Source organism: Xyrauchen texanus, chromosome 22 (assembly GCF_025860055.1).
Source record: "Xyrauchen texanus isolate HMW12.3.18 chromosome 22, RBS_HiC_50CHRs, whole genome shotgun sequence".
Taxonomy (NCBI): domain Eukaryota; kingdom Metazoa; phylum Chordata; class Actinopteri; order Cypriniformes; family Catostomidae; genus Xyrauchen; species Xyrauchen texanus.
This window is the reverse complement of record NC_068297.1, coordinates 10796261-10821751: the sequence shown is the minus strand read 5'-3', so window position 1 is coordinate 10821751 and position 25491 is coordinate 10796261. Positions and strand designations below refer to the sequence as shown.

Below are 25491 nucleotides of genomic sequence, written 5' to 3'. Positions count from 1 at the left end.
GCTCTTTTTGGCCAATCGCCTTTGTCGACTCTCACTCTGAAGTGCAGTTTTGCGGGAACTTTGGAGAGGAAGAACTGTTACATCCTGCTTGCGACAGTGATAAGGTTAGTGGAAACGTATCTATTCGCTTTGGTGAAGCATCGTGTCCGTTTGCGTTTATTAATAATTGTGAGGCAGCTAACCATTGTAAAGAGTCAGCTATCTCTGCTATCATGGCGATATAAAATACATGTGTCGCAGTTTCCACATTCCCCTAAAAACAGGATAACAATTCGGTGTCACTCATTCTGATAAGAATGTTCGGCATCAAAATAGTGTTTTATCACTCCTGAAGGAAATAACACTGGTTCTTAATATCTGTTTCTTTTAAATGGAAATGTGAAACAAGCCGCATAATGGGCAAGAATGCAAATTGAACCTGTGTATCTGTTTCCAAAACACAATTGTCATCACAGATCAGACACAAACTATTAGATCGTCCTTATTTGTATTGAGTGTTAATAGGTTTGTCAGTATAAATAACTTTTATATGTGATGTAATACATAATATTAATTAACAATACCATTAAAACAAACAAACAATACAACAGAAATAATATTCTACATACATAATATTAAGGGGTAAGGCACACATATACTGCTGAAAGTTAGGAGGGTAATTAAATGCAAAAGAGATAATGTACTGCATAATATGATGGTTTTATTTGCCTGAATGTTGTAGTTTCAATGTAGTTATTTTTAAAATGTATTATTAGACACTAATGTGTCATTTTTTTACTTGTTCTGCAACTATTAGTAGGCCTGTAATGTCAAAAGCCCAATTTTGCTGTGTAACTAAAGTTAATATGGCAATAATTCATAATGCTTTGAAAAGATCTAATAAAAAAACTTTAAAAAAAAACCTGTGATGTAGATCAGACCTAAACCCGTTTGTTAATATACAAAAGAGGGATTATGCAAATTGAGTGATTTCACTTTAGTTGCATGCAATTTTCAGTTGTAATGTAGCTTATTAATACTTTCTTTTGATTTTCTAAAATAATTTCAGCAAAATGCCACCCAAGGCCAAGGCAGGTACAGCGAAAAAAGAGAGAGCTCCACTCAAGAGGAAACTGGCTGAAGAATTCCCACCAGGGGAAGTCCTGACAGATAATGCAAAGAAAAGATGGAAACTTGGGCCACCTGTTGGACAGGGAGGTTTTGGCCTGCTGTATCTCGGTAAGATTAAAATAAGCTGAAGCATATCAGGGTTCATTAATAATATATATATATATATATATATATATATATATATATATATATATATACACTGACCTTTTAATTTTTCATTTTTTCCTGTTAAACAAAAAAGGGACTAACAGTTATTTTGACAGTAACTCTATGACAGTTCTAAATTCATAAACTTCAATTTGGCAAGAAAACAATGCCACAATGTAATCACCTTAATTACTTTTGTAATATTCAACTCATCCTTACCTGTGCTTGCAAGACTGTCACAAGTTATTATTGCAATTTTGACACAACCTAATTTATTTCAGCCAGCGAGATAACATTGCCCTGTTGACATGTTTACATCAGCAAAATTCACAACAACGATGCTCAATGTATCAATGAAATCCAAATGTTTGAGTTTGCAAGACTTCTCTCTTCATCTCTTACTCAACTGTGAATGTGTCATTCTTTCAGCAAACGAGGACTCTTTGAGATCTGTTGGAGATGATGCGGCTTATGTCATTAAAGTGGTAAGGTATATTCTAAACTTTTTGTTACTGACAGCAGGTGAATGTCAGATGTCTTAGACTGATTGTATGGCTTCATTTGACATGCATGAAGTTTTGTTGTATTGTTAATGGGGCTGTGCCGATAGATGTTTATCTTGGGCTGCAAATGAACTCAGACATCTCAGCACAAGAGGCACTTTGCATTCAGTTTGCTTTATTTCCACAGAGCAGTTCAATGTGACCACAACTCTGCAGCCTATAATCTGTGATTAAAACATAAAGTGATACAAGAAACCTTCACCTCGAACCATGATTTATATTTCAGCGATTATTATCATTATTATAATTATTATTATCTTAATTTGTGTAAGTAATTTTCCACCTGAATGTTTAGACAAATACTTGCCTGACGGTAAATGTATACATATAATTTTCTTTGATCACTTCATTATTTTAATTTTTTTATTTTTGTTTGGAGTGCAGTTTGAATTTAGAAATAGATACATAAATTAATTTAATTTTCAATGCAAAATCATCACCCAACCCTTATTGTTAATGCATTAAATTAACCACCTGGAGATTTTCCTGTCATTCAATTGTCATCAATAATCCTATGAAATTCAAAGACATTTCTAAAAAAAATGTTTGATAAACAATCATGCTTGCCTTTAAAATGCAAATAAAGACTAAAAAGTAGTTCACTGATTCTTGAGATTCTGGATAAAACATTTAATATATACAAAACTCCTCTTTTTAAAATTAAAAAGAAATACTGAAAAAGTTAAATCTAAAGGAAATGTGTATACTGAGGCCATGTATTGCTTCTGTTTATCACCTTGTTATCTTGTTTGTTTGTTTTTTCCCTTCTTTTTTAAAATAATTGCTCTATACTTGAAAGCACATGTAACTTAACCTGTCCTCATCAAGAGGTCACAATGCTAAACTACCAAACAAAGTGTTGCAACAAAAAAATGTAACAGATTCATAAATATACATATTAAATGAAAGGTAGGATTGTTTTTATAATCCTGAATAAATCAGACAATGGCATGGTCAGCTATAACTATAAGTATCCCTCTCCCGCTTCCTGCTCATAGAAAATGCAACAGTAGGATACATGGTCTAATAAGTTTTATATTGTTTTCGTTTCGTATATGTTTAAATCTCTGCGGTCACAGCTTTAACTTGTCAACACCGTCATCCCTTTGTGATAATTTCTGTTAAGAATTGTGGAGTAGAGCTGAAACAATTAGTCAACGTTATCGACAACGTCGATAATAAAAGATTGTCAACAAAAATGTTTGTTGTCGAATAGTCATTTGATCTCATTTAACGTAACATGAGATCACAATAAACTGTAATAATGACACGCAAGAACAGCACTGCAGTTTGCGCCTGACTGAGGAAGAATTACACAAATCCCCTTCCAGATGCACTCTAAACTTTCCAAACAGCTTCAGGTGATGTAGATTCCAAAGTAGTGGGGAATTATACAAAAATATCCAATAAGTAAATACAGAAGCACTCTCGTTGTGGAATAAGTGAAGTCAGAGCTCTTTAAATGAAACACCCCGGTGTTACATCTTAAATGCAGTTATATTTAATGTGTTATAGCTTTATTAAAGTTCAAATTATATGGAAGCTGGTCTACTCCGAAACTGTAATTTCTCTGTGCGGTCAGCTCCTCTTCTGTGAGCTGCTCGAGTGTCCCGATCTAAGGGGAAGAGATTGAAACTGCACCCGGCTGAGAGACACACTGTCACGGGGACGCTCGTCCCTCGAGCCCGCACTTACTAAAGCTAGATTATAACGTGATGGCTCACGACTTATTGAATCATAATATAAGTGTCACTGTGCATTTCTTATCGTGAAGAAAATTGGCAATACGCAGCTTTATTATTAAGAGAGAGTTTATTTTTTTGTGAGTTAAAGATTGAAGTGAGCAGAAAGGTGAGCGAGGAAGTCTTCACCCCATTATACACTGCAGCAAAATATGTTTTTGATTTGTTTTGTTTTGGCGTGTTTTCCAATAAAAATATCTAAAACTCATTTAAAACAATGTACATTTACTTTAGGAACAATACTGCGGACGAAAATGTTTTTTATCTGAGAATGTTGAATATAATATTAAAAATACACAATTTTAAAAATATTACAAATATATAAAATCCTTTAAAAAAAGATTAATTCACCTGAGCAGCAGCATATAATATATACAGACATTGAATATAAGTATTTTTTGTCTTTACTGCACTTGCAGAAGTAACTATGTGAAAAAAATACACTTGTATACAAAATTCACTTACTGGATATTTAAGATAAATTCTCTTAAAGCAAGTCTAAATATCTTATATGTTGCTTCTCAAGTAAATATATCTTGTATTAAGGATTATTAGAGTATTTTTAATGGAAAACAAGACAAAAACACTTGATTGAAATAGGATTTTTGCAGTGAATTTCTTTACTGAATTAAACTTAAAGTATTTTTTCTCTTTAATTCAGTGAATGTCATTTAGAGGTATTTTTAAAAGATGATTTTGTCCTCCTTTTTTTTTTTTTAGTAAGCAAGTTTAATACAACCTTTTAAGTCAGGGCACAAGCTGAATAATCGGTTAAGAGTTAATGATTAATCATTGTAATAATAGTTGAATAATCGGTTTAACAATCGTTAGATTCATCGATTATCAAAATAATCGTTAGTTGCAGCCCCATTGTGGAGTAATTTTGGCATTTTAGTTCAGGTTATAGAGGCAGCTTCACCTAACGGAAAAAAACAAAACAATTAAAATGGCTCCAGTGTACAACTCATGGTTAAAATGGAAAAATATTCAAATATGTCAACTCTGGCAGACTTTTTAGACTAGTGTGAAATTATTTTTTTATAGAATGTATTGGATCACTTAACTCCTTTACTAAACATCATTATTAGGTAATTAAAACTTACATTTTTTGCTAGATGGATAAAATAAAAACAGCAGAGTTGACACAAAATACAGGGAGATGTATGTTATGAAGTTTATAAATGTCAAAAATAGTGTTTTTTGTTGTTGTTGTTGTTTTTTTTAATCAATTCATTTTGATTATTGTTTTTTCTCTCATCTTGCAGGAGCCAAGTGACAGTGGTCCTCTCTTCTCTGAACTGAAGTTCTACATGCGAGCTGCCAAACCTGATCTAAGTATGCCCTTGTGACTGCAAACACACCCTCATATGCATGATGAGCTGGATTGAAAAAAAGTCGACTCTTTTAATTAAAGAAAGTTCTGAGCTCACTATTGAGGGCCTTATGGAGACAAACTAACCACAACTCCTCTGCCCTTTGTGGTTCCTATGGCTGCCCCTAGGCCACAGCATTGCGCTTTATTTAATAACAATCCAAATGTCAGTCTCCCTTGACAATTAACTGCTATATTACTAAGGGATGCTCATGTATTATTCATTGAAATATTGTAATGTTGGTAAATATTTGTCCCACCAGCAGATTACCTTGCAGCACAGTCAGAATCTGGTCACTAAGGAATACTCTTATATTACTTTGAGCATCAACAAGTTTAAGCAATAAAAGTTCAGAATAATTTGCCTTCTTTACTTATGAAATTATTGTTAAATTGCATGCAATAGTGTGATATTCTTATGTTGTGATCTCATAATATGCCAGTTTATTTCTTTAAGTGAAATAGTTAATGTTTTATTTGTTGTTTAAGTTGGGGCTTGGATGAAGTCGAAGAAAATGGAGTATTTGGGAGTTCCAAAGTATTGGGGATCTGGTTTTCACGAGAAAGGTGGTAAGAGGTATGCAAAAATAAATAAATAAATAAATCTTGATAATCCTAAATAGGGTTGCAGCGGTATACCGGTTTCACGGTATACCACGGTTTGAAAATTGACTGTTATCATACCACGTACATTTGCTTATCTACGGTATTGAGAACAAAATGCAACTGGACTGAGAATCTCACATACGCATGCGCATCTCCTTTCCTCCTCGTCTGCCTGTCAGGCGCGTCAACTTGCGACACACGCACACACACGCAGCGGATAAAATGTCAGAGAGAAGTGAGGCGATGTGATCTGACATGAGTGTGTGTGTGTGAGTTAAAGCAGTGTTTCTCAACTGGTCTATTTGGACTGGGTCGCAGGCAGCAGGGAAAGAACAACGCCGTGGTTCTCCCATTGAAGATATTTCTGCGGCCGCCCAAGTGATAGAATATTTAAGACTGCCGAGGCAGATTTAATGATAATCTCGCAAACATCTAAAGCAGACATGGGCAATTTACGGCCCGCAGGCAGGATCAGGCCCTCCACATGGTTTAATGTGGTTCGTGGCTCATTTATCGTAAAAGCATATTTTTTTTGTTTTGGATATTTCAGTTAACTTACATTGGGACATAACGCGTCTCCGCAAGCGTTTAACATGCTCCGGGTTGTCAGATAAAAGACGCATCACCCCCAGTTTGAGATTTATACTTGCGCAAATTGGAAATATTCCGTCTAATGTTAGACTTATTTTGTGCAATCTGGCAACCATGCACGTGAGTGCACGTTTTCTTTCTCTCGCTTTCTCCTTTGAACAAATCTATTCTGCTCAAGGAAAAGTGTTATACGGCTACTCTGTGTCCATTCTTGAGGCTGTTTGTGATGTTTGGTGCTACTAATTTTGCAGGTAAACCTTCTCAGTGATTAAATTAAATATAGAAGTAGATCTCGGCATCATTGACACACGGAGGGGTAATGTAACGTTTGAGCAGCGAGGCAGACGAGGAGATATGGATTCAAATGCAGTTAGACTTTATTTAATACACAAACAAGTAAACACAAAGGAACAACCCTCAATGGGGAAATAAAACATAAAACCGAAAACTAAACACAATGAAAACAAACAGAGAACTCAGGCAACAAAAACGGAGAACTCAGGCAGGGAACACATACCAGGCTAACAACAAACAACGATAGACAAGGACTGAACCAAAAATCAGGGTATAAATACATGAACATAGGAAAAAGGGGCCAATGAACAAACAGAACTCAAACAAGATAACAAGGTGATAAACAGAAGCAAAATGGCAAATTAACGAGGGCAGGTGCAAACAATGAACGTGAACACGAAAGCTAACAGAGAGACTATGGAGTTACACAAGGGACAAAAGTGAAAACTAAGGAATGCAAAAGTGACAAAAATGGCAAACAAAAGGGCAACAGTGAAACAAGACAAGGTAAACATAACAGGTAATCATTGACATGCGAAACCATCCAGGAGACCCGCATAATGACACTTTTAGCATGAAACGTGTAAAGTTTTAGAAAAAAACAAGTACATTCTCCTGCTTTGCGACAAACATGAAAAGTTCTATAAATTTCATTTTTATTTTTATTAAAACAGACCCCCTGATGTAGAGATTGTTAAATTGAATAATAAATTAACATGGAAGTAGAGACGGTAAAATAAATTTATAAGCTCGGTTGTGACGCTCTTTTTCTACCCGCTCCGTACGGGACTTGAACCAACGTCTCTGGCGTGGCAGGCGGGTGCTCTAACAAGGATGCTAAAGGCTACAGCCTCTAGCATCAGTCACTAGTGCACCTCTTGAGGTCAGGAGATTGAGGTTTACACTAGGGATGCACCGAAAATGTTCGGCCGAAAATGGCACTTTCGGAGAAAAAAGGCCGAAAATATGAGCCGAAAATATATACCTCCTCGCCCCGCCCCTCAGTGCTCAGATTTCAATCTGGATCGATCTAGCCCTTATCACAGCGCTACCAAACAAAGGCCGATCATGTCAGCGGTGTGGAAATTCTTCAAAGTTTCTGATAAGGACATCAAATTTGCGATCTGCAGTGTTTATTCAGCAGAACTTTCAAGATATATATATATACAGAATACAGCAAGAGATTCTACAGGAAAATGTCACAACTAGCGCAGCTACACCACAACTTGAGACGTATAGCTGAACTACGCCAGAAGCGACAATCCCCTTGACTACGGTCCCATAAACAAAGATGGCTTTCCATTGCTTGCGCGGATTGCGCACAGGTATTTATCTGCCCAAGCACCAGCACAGAGAGTGAGAAACTGTTCAGTGCAGCATCTCATGTTCTTGATGAGCTTTCTGACAGGAGAGACTGTCAGAACGTTTAGCAACTTTTGTTCTTGAAGAGAAACCGGTCACTTGTAGGTAAATAGAAACCGGTCCAATATGATGTGAATAGCAATTACATTACACTTGTTCTTCACTTGAGGATACATCTGTCGTTTACAGTTGAGGTTGGATTTAGTTCAATTACTGCTGTTTTGCACTGTTGTTTTGCACAATCATTTTCACTTAAAGTGTACATACGTTTACATAAACAGAATAGAGCACTGATCTATATATATATATATATATATCTATAATTATATATTATAGATATATATAGATCAGTGGAATAGAGGCCCTCTGCCATTCTGTGTTCTGCCTGTTGTTTTAATTAAAATTACTGTTGCATATTTAAACTTTTTGAAAGATGTTAGCTAAGTTCATTTCTTGACTCTTGTTTTGCATATAATAGTTTTCTAAAACTTTACATTATTTGGATAATTGTTAATAAAATCTGTAAAATTAGATTTTTACAGAACTGAAAGAAGAATAATATTTAATATAGTTTTAATATATTTTTTGTCCAATTTTGGTGTGCTACTTTCAATAAAAGTGTGATTTTATTTTATTGGTTTGTAGTCAATTCAGATTAATTAAATTCATGAAATTAATGAAAAAGTATAAAATTAATACAATTATACACAACATTTTTCGGTTTCGGTTTTCGGCCAAGTGCATCCTGGATTTTCGGTTTCGGTTTCGCCCCAGAATTTTCATTTCGGTGCATCCCTAGTTTACACACTGCACAGCTATCTACCAGCTGGCTCCCTTTACATCAGCCTTTATTCAGTTTTTTAATGCCTGATAGAAAAGTGTTTACATATGTAGAGCAATACAATACTTTAGGCAATTGCAGAATAGTCTCACTAGTTACAGATACACAAAATTGAGTACACAACTATTTCTGGGCTTAAAAGTTACAAAAACCAAATTAATGCAGAACATTGTATCTCAAAAGTAATACAATGTGGCCCCCTATGCACTACTTAAAGCCCGATGTGGCCCCTTAAACAAAATAGTTAAAAATATTAATAATTACACACATCACCTTTACCAAATTGTTTCAAGATTTTACATGAGTAAAAGTAACTGTTATATTTTGACAAAATGTTTCATTTGACATAATCTAAAGGTAGAATCTATTAGACCTCATTTTATATCAACAGTGACAGTTTTAAAGTTTCAAGATGTGTTTCAGCTAATATTTATTTGTCAAATACATTCATTTATTATTATATTACTATTATTTAAGACTAGCACACTGACTTAACCATGGTAATGAGGAGCCTTTCCTTCTGTGTAATATGTGTATAAATATGTAATATTAGTTAACAAATGGGATAATTATGGGCTCATATATGTAAATATGTTCTTCAATTTTTAAAAGGGGGAGAGACAACTTCCTGTAGATTTTGTTGTTGACATCAACAACAAAAATAATGTCACTTGATACATTGTACTGGAAAACCATGAACTAAATTATGCAACATAAAGGGAAATGCAACCCAGGATACATTAAATACAGGTTATGTTTAATCTATGGCAGGTCGACACTTGATTTCCAATGTAAAATCTGTCCTGAAGCAAAACCAGTTGAGAAGCACTGAGTTAAAGCACAGAGTTAAAGGTACAGACAGGAGCAGTCCGGCCACGCTGTTGTGCACCTACAGTATATGTTAACTGTTAATAATCTTAGGACATTACTTCAAAAGCTCACACAGCTGATGTTATTTTTCATTTAGTAGTTAATTTAACATGCTATGCTAACATGTTAACTAACATGCTTTAGTTATATAACATGTTATAGTTACATTATATTTTTTATTATAATTCTGTTTGTTTTCACTGATAATAGTAATTGTGTAATACCGTGAAACCGTGATATTTTCGGAGATGGTTATCATACCGTGAAAATCTCAGAAATACCGTTGCAACCCTAATCCTAAATACTGCTTTCTAAAGAATTACATAATGAACTTTGCAGCTTTTGTGTATTTTGTTTCTTATTAAAATATTTAAGACGTTTCAGACGTTTTTGATGACCAGATTAAAGTGTAATCGTTTCACTGAAATCCTCATGACAGGTACAGATTTATGGTCATGGACCGATTTGGAACAGATCTACAGAAGAAGTTTGAGGAAAATGGAAAGAAATTTCCACAAAAGCTGGTTCTTCAGCTGGGCCTCAGACTTGTAGGTTTCTTCTATGATTGACTAAATAAATGTATGTTGCAATTGTTGTCTGTGACATTACAGCCAGTGGGAGAAAATATTATATTCCCATATAATAATAAATTCTCATTCTAAATTACCTTTCATCTCTCTAGCTGGACATTCTTGAGTACATCCATGAACACGAATATGTGCATGCGGACATCAAAGCTTCCAACCTCCTCCTGTCCTACACCAACCCCAATCAGGTTTGTTTCAAGCCTTCTACGTGTTTAACAGATGACTGTTGCTATGGCCATGCAGCTCTACAAGCATAGAAGAGAGTATGTGTGTGTTTAAAAATGCAGGACGCTCATGCTCTTTTTAATTGGAGTACCATAATTTGCAATATTAAAAACTACTTGTCGTATTTTTTGCCATCTTTTAATGAGATTTGGGTGGAAAAAAGAAACATAATTTAATCCTTTAATACTCTGCTCATAAACTGGAGCGATTAGAGACAGTACTGGAGCTGTCTCTAGCCAATAAGGTTTGGGGGGCTGGGCAGGGGCAAATATTTAATTTGAGGATTAATAATGTATCAATGGTGTATTATTAAGCTGCTTTTTTTAAGTCACAATTTTAAACTTGGCCTCTTGGGATTTGTCGCTGCTTACTGTGTGACTACTGGGCTTGACATTAACACTTACAAGTGGATTTTTGCAAGGGCAAGTCAAAGTGAAATCTTTAATAATGAAAAATACTGGGTTTATTTGTGATTTAGCGTAAGCTTTTATCACTTAAAATATAAGTGAAAATAATATACTGTTCCTGAAATTCTGCATGGATTCTGTGTATTGTCTCTTAATTCCAGAATCTGCTCGAATACAGGAAATCAGCTTTTGTGCATTCTTCTCCCTCTCTCATGCAGCGGTGCTTGTTGAATTTGGTGTGTGCGTGCGATGTGTTTTTTACATGTGAAATTTCTTTTTTCTGCGCCTGTGTTTAGAGAGCAATGCTATACAACTATCACACCTGTTTATAAACAAAAATGCTGTCAACGTTGGAAGCACTTAAAGTCGGAGCGATCCAGGTTTGCGGCCTTTCATATCGTGGCACTCTGTCATAAGTCATAATACAACACCTTTGACAAGAACTGCAGAAATAGCAAAAATGATTTGTGTAATGCTACCTGCTGCAGGATGAAGAGAAACATTTAAACACCTGTTACATTTCTCATCTCGATCTCTCTGGAGCTCTTTATGACCTATACAGGTATTCTCTGCCATGTGAATCAATATAAACACTATAATATTAACAATGTACATAAAATGAAAATATATTATTTGTCTTAAAAATAAATGGGTCCATCAAAAATAAGGTTCTCCATAATGAAAATGGAAAGTCTACACAATCTAAAAAGTAAATAATAAATATATATATATATTTATAAAATCTTAGAACTGTAATACTATACTATATTTATATTGGTTTCATGTGGTTTTAAACATAACATTTTGAACACATCCAAAGTAAAAAGTATTCATATCATATTTTCCTTACACCTGATTACATTTTTTGTAAAATATTGTATTATTAAAATATAAAGAAATACAAATTTGTGGTAAAAGTAATTTTATCAAATACTATTAATGTCATGAATATTATGATTTTATTTAGTGGGTTGTTCCATCTGACATTTGATATCCTGCTGGGAATTTCCATATGTCTCAGGGATGTAAGACATGTTTCTTGTAAAGTGTAAGTGTAAAAAAAAGTTGATTAATTTTCATATGTTGATAAATCTTCTATCTTGATAAAGGTTTACCATTGTGGTATTTGTCATGACCCACATATTGTATTAAATATACAGGGTACTTTCTCAGATTTGTTTGATTTTTAATGCATTTTGTTAACATTAAACAGACATTTTTACTGCTAATTTTAGAATACAACTGCAAAAAAAATAAAAATAAGAATAATTTGCAACTTTTTTACTCTGACAAGTGAATGACCAATTTACTTGTCTGAAGGACAAGCACCTCACTAAATGTCGAGCCCTGGTCTATGAGGGCTTTCACGGTGTTCTCTCTGCCTCTGACATTTATTACGATTTGTTATGAATATAAGTGTATATTGTGTATATAATGTACACAGTGAAACAAACAGGTTTGAGACTTAATTATTGAAATTCCTCACAATACTGTATTTCTATTAATTGGGGATTGGAACAATTTTAAAAGTGTAAGGCACCATCCTGTGACTTCAGAACAGTTTTTAAGGAATTAAATTAGATTTAATCTAATTAAAAATAAAATTAATGTTAATTTTGTCTATTGTTAAAATTTTTACCATAGCTCAGAAGTAAAGCCACAAGCACCTTGATGAATGTAGATGTCATCTGTGCTCCAGAACTTCCAAAAAAAATAATAATTTGAATCTTCATCTTTTAGGTTGATCAGCCAATGAAAAGCATAGACATGAACCTGGTGTTAATGAAGCCAGAAGTGTCTATTGGGACATTATCACCATGCAGTGAACAATATTAATAAAAAGTGTTTTGAGCAGTCCCATAACAGGGCTTCTGCGAATCCTTAAAATTTCTTAATATCAGTTTTCCAAAATGTAAGGTCATAAAAAGTCTTAAATATCTTAAGTGATACAACAAAAGTCTTGATTATCATTTAAAGAGGTCTTAAATTTGGGGATTATATACAGGAATTTGTATGACTTTATGTGATTATCAAACTTCAAAAGATTATCTGATTAAATAAATGCATGAGCTGCATCATTCAGAGTGAAAAGGCAAAGTGTTTATTTGAGTAAGTTGCATTGTAGGAAGCAGTGAGGTGCAGACATTTCAAAATAAGTGTCCCCAACGTATTTCAGCCTTTAAAGTTAATAGTTCCACGCTATGAATAAAAACTCTGCAGCAACCCTGCATAAACTGCTGGTATATTTGTACGACCTTTTGTACAACCATGCATACAAAATATTTTGACTTTATGACTCTTGTAAGATTGCTGACTCTAACATACAGATCTCACACAACGTTTAAGAGTTGGCAGCATAGGTCGAAGGCATCCTTTTTTTTCCCGCCAGTCATAAGCATGTCTAGCTGTAGTACACAGTGTGAATGGTGACTCAGCACACTATAATACTTGTTTCAATTGCCCAGGCTTCTAGTTTCTGTTCACTGTAAAGATTGTTGTCTTATTGTATTGGCCAATGATACAAAAGGTTTCCAGTCAGTAATCCTAGTCATAAATTTCAGCTTTGTAAAGCTCTTGTCATACAGATTTATTTGATTCTGGGACATAGAAGAGTTGATTCACTTAATCTCAGTAGGCTGATTTTAAGTTTTTGTGCATTTAACAACAATCTACAGATTTCCTAGTTTAGCTTTTTAGGTGAGCTGCAATGTTTTCAGTTAACAGATGCACCTGTGTTAGGCTTTATTCTTTTGGTATCTTTGGAACTTTGTTAGGTGCTTCCTGTTGCTTTGAAAACTTGCATTTCAATGTGCTAATTTTCAGACCTTCTGTAGGTGATGATAATAGTGCTAATTGGCATTCAATCTGTTTGCTGATGCATTTGAAATTATTTTTCAGTAGCTTTAAAGTTAAACTTTATTGTCTTGACTTAAATGTGTTGTATCTGTTGTTAATGTTATATTTGCAAATTATTTTTTTAATGTTCCGTAATTGCTTTAGTGGTGCTTCGCAGATTTGTCACACAATATGTCAGAAGCACATGGTTCTAATTTCGCTTCATGGTTTTGTTTCAAAACCTAGGTGTATTTAGTAGATTATGGACTGGCTTATAGAAACTCTCCCGAAGGTGTTCCAAAAATGTACAAGGAAGACCCAAAGAGGTGTCATGATGGGACCATAGAGTTTACAAGTATCGATGCACACAAAGGAGTTGGTAAGGAACTGGATTAATACAATCTATAAATTGTTGTTTAAAAATAATGTTGCATTTGAGTTGGCAATCAGCAGATGTACTAGAGAGCGTTCAGAAGCTGCAACTTAATTCATATAAACCGCTGCGTTTTTCTACAGTCTATAGTTTGGAATGAAATTTGCAATACAACTTTCGAATAATTTGATTGGGTGGCATTGCATATTAATTAATTACTAATCATTATGGATTTGTTTTTGCGTGTGCTCTGGTACACTATCATTGCCACAAGACTTACAGTACTGGTAATACGTATTTTCCCCCATCCTGATTTCTTCTGTTTTTGTGTATATCTTATACTAAATTGTTTAAAAAATTTAAACAAAATGTAACATAAAACTAACATAAACACAAAATACAGTTTTTGCTTCAATAAATAAAATTATCCAGTTCCATTTGGACCGGTTTGAAAAAGTATTTGCCCCTTAATTACAAAATCCCCAAATCTATGAGATTGCATTCGTAATGGAGTTCAGCTGGACTAGACACACCCAGGTCTGATTACTGCCTGCCCTGATCAATCAAATCAACACCTAAATATAACTTTTTCTTCAGTATGAAGTTGGCTAAAAGGTCTCATCCAGTAGCACAAATTTATCCAAGAGCACAGTGAAGACTCATACAGGTAGTCACAAAAAAGCCAAGGACAACATCCAAGAAACTGCAGGCCTCTCTTGCATCAATAAAGGTCACTGTTCATGACTCCACTATCAGAGAGACACTGGCCAAAAATGCCATCCATGGAAGTGTGGCGAGGCGAAAACCACTGCTGACCCAGAAGAACATTATGGCTCATCTGAATTTTGCCAAAACACACGTTGATGATCCTCAAAGATTTTGGAATAATGTTCTGTGGACTGATGAGTTGAAAATGAAAGCTGTTTTGAAGACAGGGGTTCCGTTACATCAATCACAGAATTAGACAAAAAGTAAATCATAACTACGGTTATGCATGGTGGTGGTAGTGTGATGTGTGGGGATTCTTTGCTACTTCAGGAACAGGGCGACTTGCAATAATTGAGGGGAACATGAATTCTACTCTCTAACAGAAAATCCAAAAGGAGAACGTCCAGTCATCAGTCCACTAGTTGAAGCTCAAGTGTAACTGGATTATGCAGCAAGACAGTGATCCAAAGCATATGAGTAAGTCCACCTCTGAATTGCTCAAAAGAAGCTAAATTAAAGTTTTGTAGTGGACTAGTCAAAGTATTGACTTAAACTTGATTGAGATACCATGGCAGGACCTTAAACGGGAAGTTCATGCTCAAAAACGCTCCAATGTGGCTGAACTAAAGCAGTTCTGCAAAGAAGATTGGGCCAAAATTCCACCACAGCATAGTGAAAGACTGATCTCCAGTTATCGGAAGTGTGTATTTAGTTTAAAGGGGCAGTTCGTTTTTCACATGGGTGATATAGGTGTTGAATATATTTTTTGCTTCAATAAAATGTTTTATAAAAATTGTATTCGAAAACTGTAATTTTTGTTTGCTCAGGTTGCCTATGCTTTGATATATCTCGTTTGAAGATCTATAACAATTAGCATAAAAAATACACAAAAATAAAAGTAATCAGGTAGAGTCAAATACTTTTTCACTGCACTTTGCATAGTGTGAAGTATACTTGCATGTTATAAATTATGACAATTTAGAGTTGTTTCTGAAAATGTCTAGCTTGCTTTTTTAAAAACACAGCCCGATACTGTGAATTCATATTTGAAATATTCCTTCAAAATAGCTCATCAGGTTAACCATTTTTAAGTGAAATTCCTCTCTATTGGGGTAAATATCACATTTCAGCTCCTTCAAGAAGAGCAGACCTTGAAATCATGGGCTACTGCATGATCCAGTGGCTCTGTGGTCGTCTGCCCTGGGAGGACAAACTCCAAGATCCCCTCTATGTCAGAGACTCCAAACTGAGGCAAGTGTCATTGCCTTTCTTGTGGCTGTTTAAGTGTAAGTGCTTCTGTGTGAAGCAAGAAGTGATTTACCTCATTATTTGCATGAAATGAAAATTACCTTATTAGATTAAAACAATGCTCCCCACACACACACACACACACACACACACTCCCACACACAAACACTTTTTGATCCACTTTTAAATATTCCTCTCCTCAGGTGTAGAGACAATATTGATGAATTCATGAAAAGCTGTTTCACCACAGAAAATAAACCAGGTGAGATAAAGACCAAATTTTCTGTAAGATTATATACAAAATATTTGGTGTATTAAATAGAGATGCACCAAAACCACTTTTTCTCTTCCGATCTGATTCTGATATCAGAAAGTTCAGCATCAGCCGATGCGATACCAGTGTTGTTTTTTGCATAATCAGTTTAGAATATCTTTACATTATTGTATGGAACTAATTGGGAGTTCTCTTTTATATGTAAAGAAACAAACCTTTAACTATATATTATTTCAATGTTAATGTATAGCTTATTAAGAAACACTTTATTATTATCTAGTATACTGGATAATGTAGCAGAAAAATTCCAGTAATTCCAGTCTTCAAGTCTTCAGTAGAAAAGAAACGTGTTTTATTTTTGACTTATTTCTTTTTTTTTTTCAACTTGCATCTGGACTTTAAATGATTCAGATCTCTTTTTTTGTTCAATTTAGTTGTAAGATTTCAGTCCACTTTTCATTCACACGGTTCTTTTTTTGAACCCATTAAACTTAAATATTGTTATAAATCGTAAACAAATGGTAATGATGATGATAATAATAATAATAGATTTTATTAATATTATTATTATTTGCTTTTAATTTTAAATACAACAGTAATATTTTTAAATCATGCACTTTTTAAACCCTTGTGCTTTTATTTTGACATTCTAAACTCTCCAGAAAGTCCTTTATGTGTCTGTTTGTAGGCAAGTTCACAGTATAATTTTAATTAGCTTCTTATTCAAATTCTGGTAAAATGCTCCTCCGGTTCTAATGCATATTATAAGTTAATCAAGCTACTGAGCATCTACATCTGAGATGCTGTTCTTGAGTAGCGCTCAAATATTTCGCACTGCTGTGAAGGCTAAAAATAGCCGTGAGTGCGTCACCAGCCTGTGCGTTAGTTTGTCAACAGAGCAGCACCATTCACTAATGTGCTGGCGCTGCGCATACCCTTTTGTATGCGCTGCGCACAGCCTTTTGTGTTTTACAGAGCTGTCACACGTCTTCACGTGGCTTTGAGTAAAATGCACAAGTCATACGAAATGCTTTGATGGTGTTTTTATGGTTCTTTTATGTCATTTTTGGAGCTTGAAAATAACAAACACGACTAACACACAGTATCAGATTTGGATCGGGCTCGTCGGACCTATACCCGATCCGTCTAAAAGCTTCTGTATCACAGCCGATACCGATCCAGGTATCGGATCGGTGCATCCCTAGTCTTAAAGCGTGAATGCAACTTGGTGGTAAAATATCAATTACATAGATTGTCAGAGCTTAGTCATTTTAAATCTTGAAAAAATTCTCTCAGCTAATTGGGATCAAAATGGACTTGTTTTTGTTTGTGGCTGTGATGAGACACCAGAGGCACCTGTGAATTCTGCAATATTGCTTTTTGTTTGTCTGCCAAGAGCTAATTGGGCTGACTCATGTTCTAGTTCTGATGTGCAAACAAGAGCGCAAGGGCCTCCTCTCTTTTATAATGAGTGTGGACCCAGTGATTTAGCCTTAATTAGAACTAATATATCAGCCTTGTGCTTATTCCCATCAACTTCTCACACTAACTTTAAACTGAGTGGAAGGGGGTGCAGATACATGGTTTATGAATTTTGGGGTTATCTGAACGTTTTTGAATTTGTCTTACAAAATTACATTCTCCCAAGTGTAAGAAATGGAGATTATTCTTGAATTATGTTCTCTGTTTTCATATATATATATATATATATATATATATATATATATATATATACACTGTATATATAAGTAAATAAAGTGTAAAATATGCATATGCTTTCATTAAAGTGTATTTTTCCAGTACAGTGTCACAGAACTGAGTTCCTCTTTAGACGACGACTTCATTAATAAAGAACTGAAGGAAATTATATGAATGCATACTTAAAAATGTAAATAAATGTCAGTACAATAAAGTATCAGTATTTTATTGCTGAAGTACTGTGTGTGTGTGTGTGTGTGTGTGTATATATATATATATAATATGACCTATTATCGTAGAACACATTCCATGTCTTTGGCCGGTTAGGATCACTACTTTATTTTAAGAATGTGAAATGTCACAATAATAGTTGAGAGAATGATTTATTTAATCTTTTTCATCACATTAATTACTTTCATCACATTCCCAGTAGGTCAGAAGTTTACATACACATTTAGTATTTGGTAGCATTGCCTTTAAATTGTTTAATTTGGGTCAAATATTTTGAGTAGTTTTCCACAAGCTTCTCACAATAAGTTGCTGGAATTTTGGCCCATTTCCCAGACAGAACTGGTGTAACTGATTCAGGTATTTAGGCCTCCTACTTTCTATCAGATTGAGGTTGTGGCTTTGTTATGGCCACTCCAATACCTTGACTTTGTTGCCTTTAAGCCATTTTACCACAACTTTGGAGGTATGATTGGGGTCATTGTCCGTTTGGAAGACCCATTTGAGACAGCTTTAACTTCCTGGCTGATGTCTTTGACATGTTGCTTCAATATATCCACATAATTTTCCTTTCTCATGATACCATCAATTTTGTGAACCACTTGTCCCTGCTGAAGCAAAACACACCCATAACATGATGCTGCCACCCCCATGCTTCACGGTTGGGATGGTGTTCTTCGGGTTGCAAGCCTCACACTTTTCATCCAAACATAACGATGGTCATTATGGCCAAACAGATTTGTTTCATCAGAACAGAGCACATTTATTCAAAAGGTAAGATCTTTTGTGTCCCCATGTGCACTTGCAAACGGTAGTCTGTTTTTTTTTGACAGTTTTGGAGCAGTGGCTGCTTCCTTTATGAGCAGCTTTTCTGGTTATGTTGATATAGGATTCGTTTTACTGTGGATATAGATACTTGTCTCCCTGTTTCCTCCAGCACCTTCACAAGGTACTTTGCTGTTGTTCTGGGATTGATTTGCTCTTTTCGCACCAAACTACATTAATATCTAGGAGACAGAATGCTTCTCCTTCCTGAGCGATATGATGGCTGCATGGTCCCATAGTTTTTATGATTGTTTTTACATATGAACATGGTACCTGCTTCCAAGGATGAACCAGACTTGTGGTGGGCCACAGTTTTTTTTTTTTTCTGAGATCTTGGCTGATTTCTTTTGATTTTCCCATGATGTTAAGCAAAGAGGCACTGAGTTTGAAGGTTAGCCTTAAAATTCATCCACAGGTACACCTCCAATTGACTCCAATTAGCCAATAAGCCTATCAGAAGCTAATTGGCTAATTACCTAAATACTTGTCATCATTTTCTGGAATTTTCCAAGCTGCTTAATGGTGCAGTTAACTTTGTGTATGTACACTTCTGACCCACTGGAATTGTGATAAAGTCAATTAAAAATGAAACAATCTGTCTGTAAACAATTGTTGGAAAAATTAATTGTGTCATGCACTAAGTAGTTGTCCTAAATGACTATCCGAAACTATAGTTTGCTAATATATAATCTGTGGAGTGGTTAAAAAATAATTTTTAATGACTTCAACCTAAGTTTATGTAATCTTCTGACTTCAGCTGTATATATATATTATCAGCCACCCGGTCCTCTAAACATTGGCATCTGTCTACTGCAAAAACATTTGTATATACCGGTATATACTTGGAAATAAGTTTTGTTTCACCCTTCTCCTCCTCGACCTCTGTGTTGCCTAGTTTTGCAGTTACTGTGTGGCAGCATGTACTTTTGCAGAACTTTAGGGCGTTCTTTCTTTGTGTCGTTTAAAAATCAAAGATGTCATTGGCTCCCTTTGCTCAGTCGCTGATGTGATGGCAGTTCTTAAGCCCTGTGACAGCCGCACAGCAGATGGAGAGATCCCTCCTCGGGCTGTTGTCTTGTGCATACATGCAGCATCACAACACTGAGGTGATAGGAGGCGGCAATGTTAGCATGGCCATCACGACTAATTCTGTTTGGTGTGACTATTTTAGCAGCTGACAGTAAACAACAGTTTGTGAGCAGAGAAGTATAAGGAACAAAGTGACAAACGTCAACCCCTCTCCTCTAAACTTAGCCTGAAGGTTAAAGTGTGAGCATCTTCTGTGAATACACTGCCCTACAAGGAATGCTCTGTCTTTCCTGCACTATTCTAAAAGCACAAACACACATGCTTTGTTAACTTACGACTTCTGCATGTTCAGTTTAGTGGAACTTTGAGATGGAGGTCCATGTAACTTTCAGTCAGTCGCAGAAGTAGTTTCTCTTAGTTTATTCCTCGATCCAGATTTAGTAGTATACATCTTGATACATCTTTAAACTTAAATCAAAGTATGAGTCATTTATTTCTTGGTATAAGTATTTATAATGTTAAAGTCAGTTTACTAGTAATTCAAAAATGTTTTACATGTTACATTACCATGTTGTAATGCCTATTTAGTGCCTTGGATATCCAGTGATTATACGGTATAGACAATTCTTTATTGGCTTACACATTTCTATCCTTGTATGGTATATACTGTCATGGCTCATATCCCTAAGTGTGCTGTTCAATCAAATACATTTATTCTTGTATTTACAGATTAAATTGTTTTAATTTTGTCAATCTCAAATTTCAGATGAAATGGGGAAGTTCATGCAAGAGGTCAAGACTCTTGGATACACGGACAAGCCAGATTACGCAAAACTGCAAGGAATTTTACTGCAAGGGCTGAAGAGCATAGGGGTGACTGATGACAGAAAGCTGGACTTCACGATTTCGGCCAATGGCACGGGCCCGCCCTCAGTTAAGGTGAAAACCAGCTTCAGCAAAACGTCAAAAAGGCAGCCTCTATCACACACCCTCATTCATTTCTCCCTATAAAAACACAGCACATTCAAAATGCTCTGGCATTCTGCTTTTAAAGCCTACCTTTTAAAAATGAGCCCATTTCAACATTCTATAATTTGTTTACCTGTTGAAAGCAGTTTCAAATTTAAAAATGCCTGCACACGATCCAAGACTAATTTCTCGGGTGAGTAGGAACTGCTGTCAAGTGCATTGATTTTCAAATACAATTAAAGCCAGCTGCTTTTAACAGATCTGTCTTGAGCGTATTTAGATTCCTTCTTTCGATCAACACACAAAGTTGCTTACCTTACCTTTGCAATGAAGTGCCATGATGTTAATATTTTAATATATTGTCATATGGTGTCATTGTCACTAGTGTCATATGAATCACTGTTATGTTGCCTTTATGTCCTTTTTGGACCTTCTGAGCTCTGGTCACCATTCACTTGCAATGTGAGGACCAACAAAGCTGATCTATTCTTTTAAAATCTTTTTGTTTAGCAGAAAAAATGTCATAAACATCTGGGATGGCATAAGAGTAAATGATGAGAGAATCTTAATTTTTTTGGTGACCTATCCCTTTAAGCCTGAATTTCAAGCTAAACCTGCTTTAAAAAAAATTATCCTGAAGCTTTCTTTTGTATATTTTTTTTTAATGGATTTAGTATAAAACAAAACATCTGAGCACACACAGATGCCCTTGTTTGCATATACTTTCTGAAAACTATAAGACTGTGGCTTCATTCATGGGGTCCGTCATAAAGAGCTCTTGGCAACAAAGCCCTATGCATCTCAGGCTCTCCTCAGTGCCCGGGTGTTTATCCCGATTGCCCCCCTCCTCTTCCTCCCACAGACAGGTCCTGAGTGCCTGCGTTTATTCCCTGCTAATGTATCACAAATTTGCTTACACGGTAACCTTGGAGTTGGCACTGGCCAGCAATCAGCGAGCCGCACTTACGACAGGGGAGGGGAAGGACTCTCCTCACTTCCCACAATGCAGTTTGCATATGGAAGGTGCCACCAGGGAGCTGGCCTATGCCAGCTGAGGGTTACCTGCCCACTGCCGTTATTGTATGTAATTATCGAGCCAATCTGTTCAGCTCAGCAGGGTCTGGATGGTAATCATGAGGCAGCAATTGGCAAAATGGAAGGGAAATGTGAGGGGGGGCTGGTAAGGATGATAGTTCAAGTCCGAGAGAGGGGCGAGCATTCATTATGCAGTCTGAGTGAAGAAAAGAGAGAATTTGATTGCTGTCGTTAAGTGCATCTTCTTCATAACCCCTGGTTCGGTTAGTACGATTTCTTTGAATTGAGGACTTTTCCTATGTTCTAAGCTAGAATTTTCATTGGGAAAAAAACAAGGATATTTGATTGATTTGAAATTGTACAAATTAACTCCGACTACGTGTTATTTTTTGGAATTCTGGCAATTTCACATCCAGACCTTTAGTTTCAAGGCTAGCTTTAACATTGAAATCTGATTTGTTCCCAGTATCATCAGTGTCAAAATGCATACAGTATATTGCATTAGACGTTTAAATAATTTTCTCTTTCCTTGCCAGATTTATATCCATACTGGATAGCTGATTCGTAATTACATTTGCAAATGCTTTCAAAAGGCTCAAGGCAAACGTAATAGTTTCCATGTGTAAACTGAGCAAAGGTACCTTCTTAATATTTGATTTGAACTTCCTCCAAGGTTGCTCAAGGCAAGTGATTTGACCAATGCTCTTTCTTTTCCACTCATCTGTTCATGTCTTCATTTTTGTCTCGAAGAATCTAAAGCGAAAGAAAGTGGTGGAGAAAGGGAAGTCTAATGACGAAACTGATAGCAGCCCGGCAAAGAAGAGGCGAGCTCCTCCAAAGAAGGGTAAGCCATCCTCTCAATGATGCCGTCTCTGTGTCATATTGACTTGATCTTTAAAGTTTATCTCCAGCAAATCACCAGCATTTGTGTCTGTTTATTTTCGCTTGTCCCTCCTTTTCTTTAAAATCAAAAATCTGGGTTTTATTCCAGCATTTGCAATGAAAGTGAAAGGGGCCAATCTGTAAACATTAAAAGACTCACTGTTTCAGATGCATAGCCATAAGATGTAAACAATTTGGATATTAACAATAGCATGATTGTGGTGTGATGATATATTTTTATATCAAGTCTTACAACTTTGTTGCCATAATGATGTAACGTAGTAAACCCTAAAATAACTGTGAAAATTACAACGTAAATAACTTTGCATCTTGAATAATTCACAAATTGTGGATTATAAAACTTTTCACAAATAAAAGCTTTATATTTCTGCCTTTTAAAACCCACAAACGTTGCCAATTTACTTCCATTAAATGAGCCTCACTGTAACCTCAATTTTTGCCTCTGTTGAAGAAAATTTAATTTTTTGTGTCTTCAACTAGAACCCTGTATTTGTACAGATTTCCTGATTCCAATTTCAATTCACAAGCTTTCTAATCTGATTTTACTCAATATCGATTCATATGGGTATTTTTCAGTTATAACGTCTATTTTGCCATTTGAGCTCATATTAATGAGAGATGATTCTAATGGCTTTTCCTCATCCATGAAGTGTATGATTAGAATTGTTTAGTTTTTGTTATTTTTGATCAACGACAGACTGTAAAGAACAGAAAGGGTATTAAAAGTGACATTATTCAATGACAAAAGTGTTGCCCGGATCTTGTCTTTGGACACAGAACAAATTAAACAAAACTTTTAGTCTTAACACACAGTGAAGGGATCTTACTGCTGAACTTATTCCCCACTATACTACACAATCACTGGTGAGTGAAATCTGAACATTCACCAGCCATTGGCTAGTCACATAGTGCAAAATTTGCTTGCAAATGTGAGTGATTTCCTCTCATTGTAGTAGAGGGTTGCGCTTAAAGTAAAAGATCGAGCTTGAGATTTAAAAATCGTTATCAAATTATTAAATTGAAGATCACAATATATCGAAAAATGAAAAGTTTTTCCCAGTCCTATAATCAAAATTATTGCTCAAATGTTGTTGATTAAACTTAACTTGTAATAAACCCAGACTATTCCTTCAACCACACAAATTATGAATATGATGTTGCAAACTGACTCTTCTTAGCATTAAGATGTGTAAAAAGTGGAATTAGGAAACATGTTTTTAAATGTATGAACAACTTAACATGCTGTGTACAGCAAACGTTTGTAAATGCTTGTTACTTCAGTAGATATTAGTAACATTGTTTGACAACTGTTCAGAAGTCAATGGGGTGAAGAAAATGGCAAGTACTGGAAAGTGTCTGGCAATGGAGGAATCTGTGGCCTCTTCAGAGCCTGTGGTGAAGAAAAGCAGAGGAAGACCAAAGAAGAATCTTTAATCCTACTCTTCATACTATTGCTCTAGTTTTTTCCTTTTTGAATCTTTTAAATTGTATGGTCTGTATTTGTTCTCAGTGGTTGTATTTTTCTTAAACTTTAGCAGGATGTTGAGCACACTCACAGTGAAAAAATAATAAATATGATTTTTTTTTTTTTTTTTTTCAGTGACTGAGTTGTGAGTTATTTTCATCTTCTTTGTAATGCCTTGAATAATCAAGCTTGTGCGGATGAGGTCCAGGGGGGATTGCTTTGCCCCTGATAAGGAAATCCCTGAAGGAGCTCAGAGTCCCAACTCCCCCGTCACACTTTCTCCTTGTTGTGCTATGAAAGCTGCTGAGCGGCTGGCACTCCAATGTCGAGAGGCGAGCTGGTCTTTGATACCTGCATCGAGGCAAGCGAACGTGTGGCAGATGCCGCAAAGACGAGTATGTGTGTTTCGAGAAGGGGGCTCTGCGCCTTTCCACTCAACTGCCCTTTGATCAGGCGGAGACAAAAGACTAGCACTTGGGTCCCACTTTCCATGTCACTCTTACTTGAGTCTTTCTTACCTTGCCATTCTCAGCAAGGAAATGGTATAAAAAAAGCTATCATTAAAAGTTAATTGTGGCTGTACCACCTGTTATAAATTATTGTAACTTTGCTGTTGGTTGTGGAAACAAACTGACATCATGTGCATGTGTATTTTTAGGCCCAAATATCATCGCAAATTGTTTTCTTTTTAATACCAGTAAAATGTATATGACATTGAGGACAGGAATAATTTGATGAGTCGCGGTTATAATACGTGAATAATAGATATGGCATGTGTACAGTATTCTGACTTTAAGAGTAGAGGTATGTTTCAAAGAGTTTGGGGAAATGCACTTGTAATAAATACCGTTAAACAATACACTCCTGCGTTATGTTTTAGTGAACGACAAAGTTCAGCCACATCCTTTTGTTTTTGAATTTGTCAGGATGTCACTGAAGTAATGCAAACCGACATAACATACCCTTTAATGTTCCATGCAAAGAAAAAATGTTGTACAGGTTTTGGACAATGTGAAGGTAAGTGAATTATGAATTTTTATTTTTGGGTGAACTATCTCTTTAGGATGGTAAATGGAAAGCAAACCCTGACTTAGAGCTTTCTTTTATCTCCAATTCAATTTTTAGATTGTCCGTTGTCTTGTGTCAATGGTCAGATGTAGCAATTCTCTCTTATCTACACTAAG

General features: G+C 35.5%; 1 protein-coding gene across 2 annotated transcripts; it reads left to right on the top strand.

Moving 5' to 3' along the window:
• The first annotated feature begins 15 nt into the window (after positions 1–15).
• On the top strand, positions 16–25277 carry LOC127662093 (serine/threonine-protein kinase VRK1-like). Of its 2 annotated transcripts, none has more exons than XM_052153066.1 (13): positions 16–104; positions 1049–1218; positions 1687–1742; positions 4828–4897; positions 5424–5511; positions 9938–10046; positions 10181–10273; positions 13799–13931; positions 15764–15884; positions 16085–16143; positions 20702–20874; positions 22690–22783; positions 24443–25277. In XM_052153066.1, the coding sequence occupies exons 2-13, from the start codon at positions 1053–1055 to the stop codon at positions 24454–24456; spliced, it is 1176 nt and encodes a 391-aa protein (XP_052009026.1). In that variant the 5' UTR covers positions 16–104; positions 1049–1052; the 3' UTR covers positions 24457–25277. The 2 variants fall into 2 exon arrangements, with proteins under 2 accessions (XP_052009026.1, XP_052009025.1); XM_052153065.1 differs by lacking the exon at positions 24443–25277 and adding an exon at positions 24158–24433.
• The last annotated feature ends 214 nt before the right edge of the window (positions 25278–25491 follow it).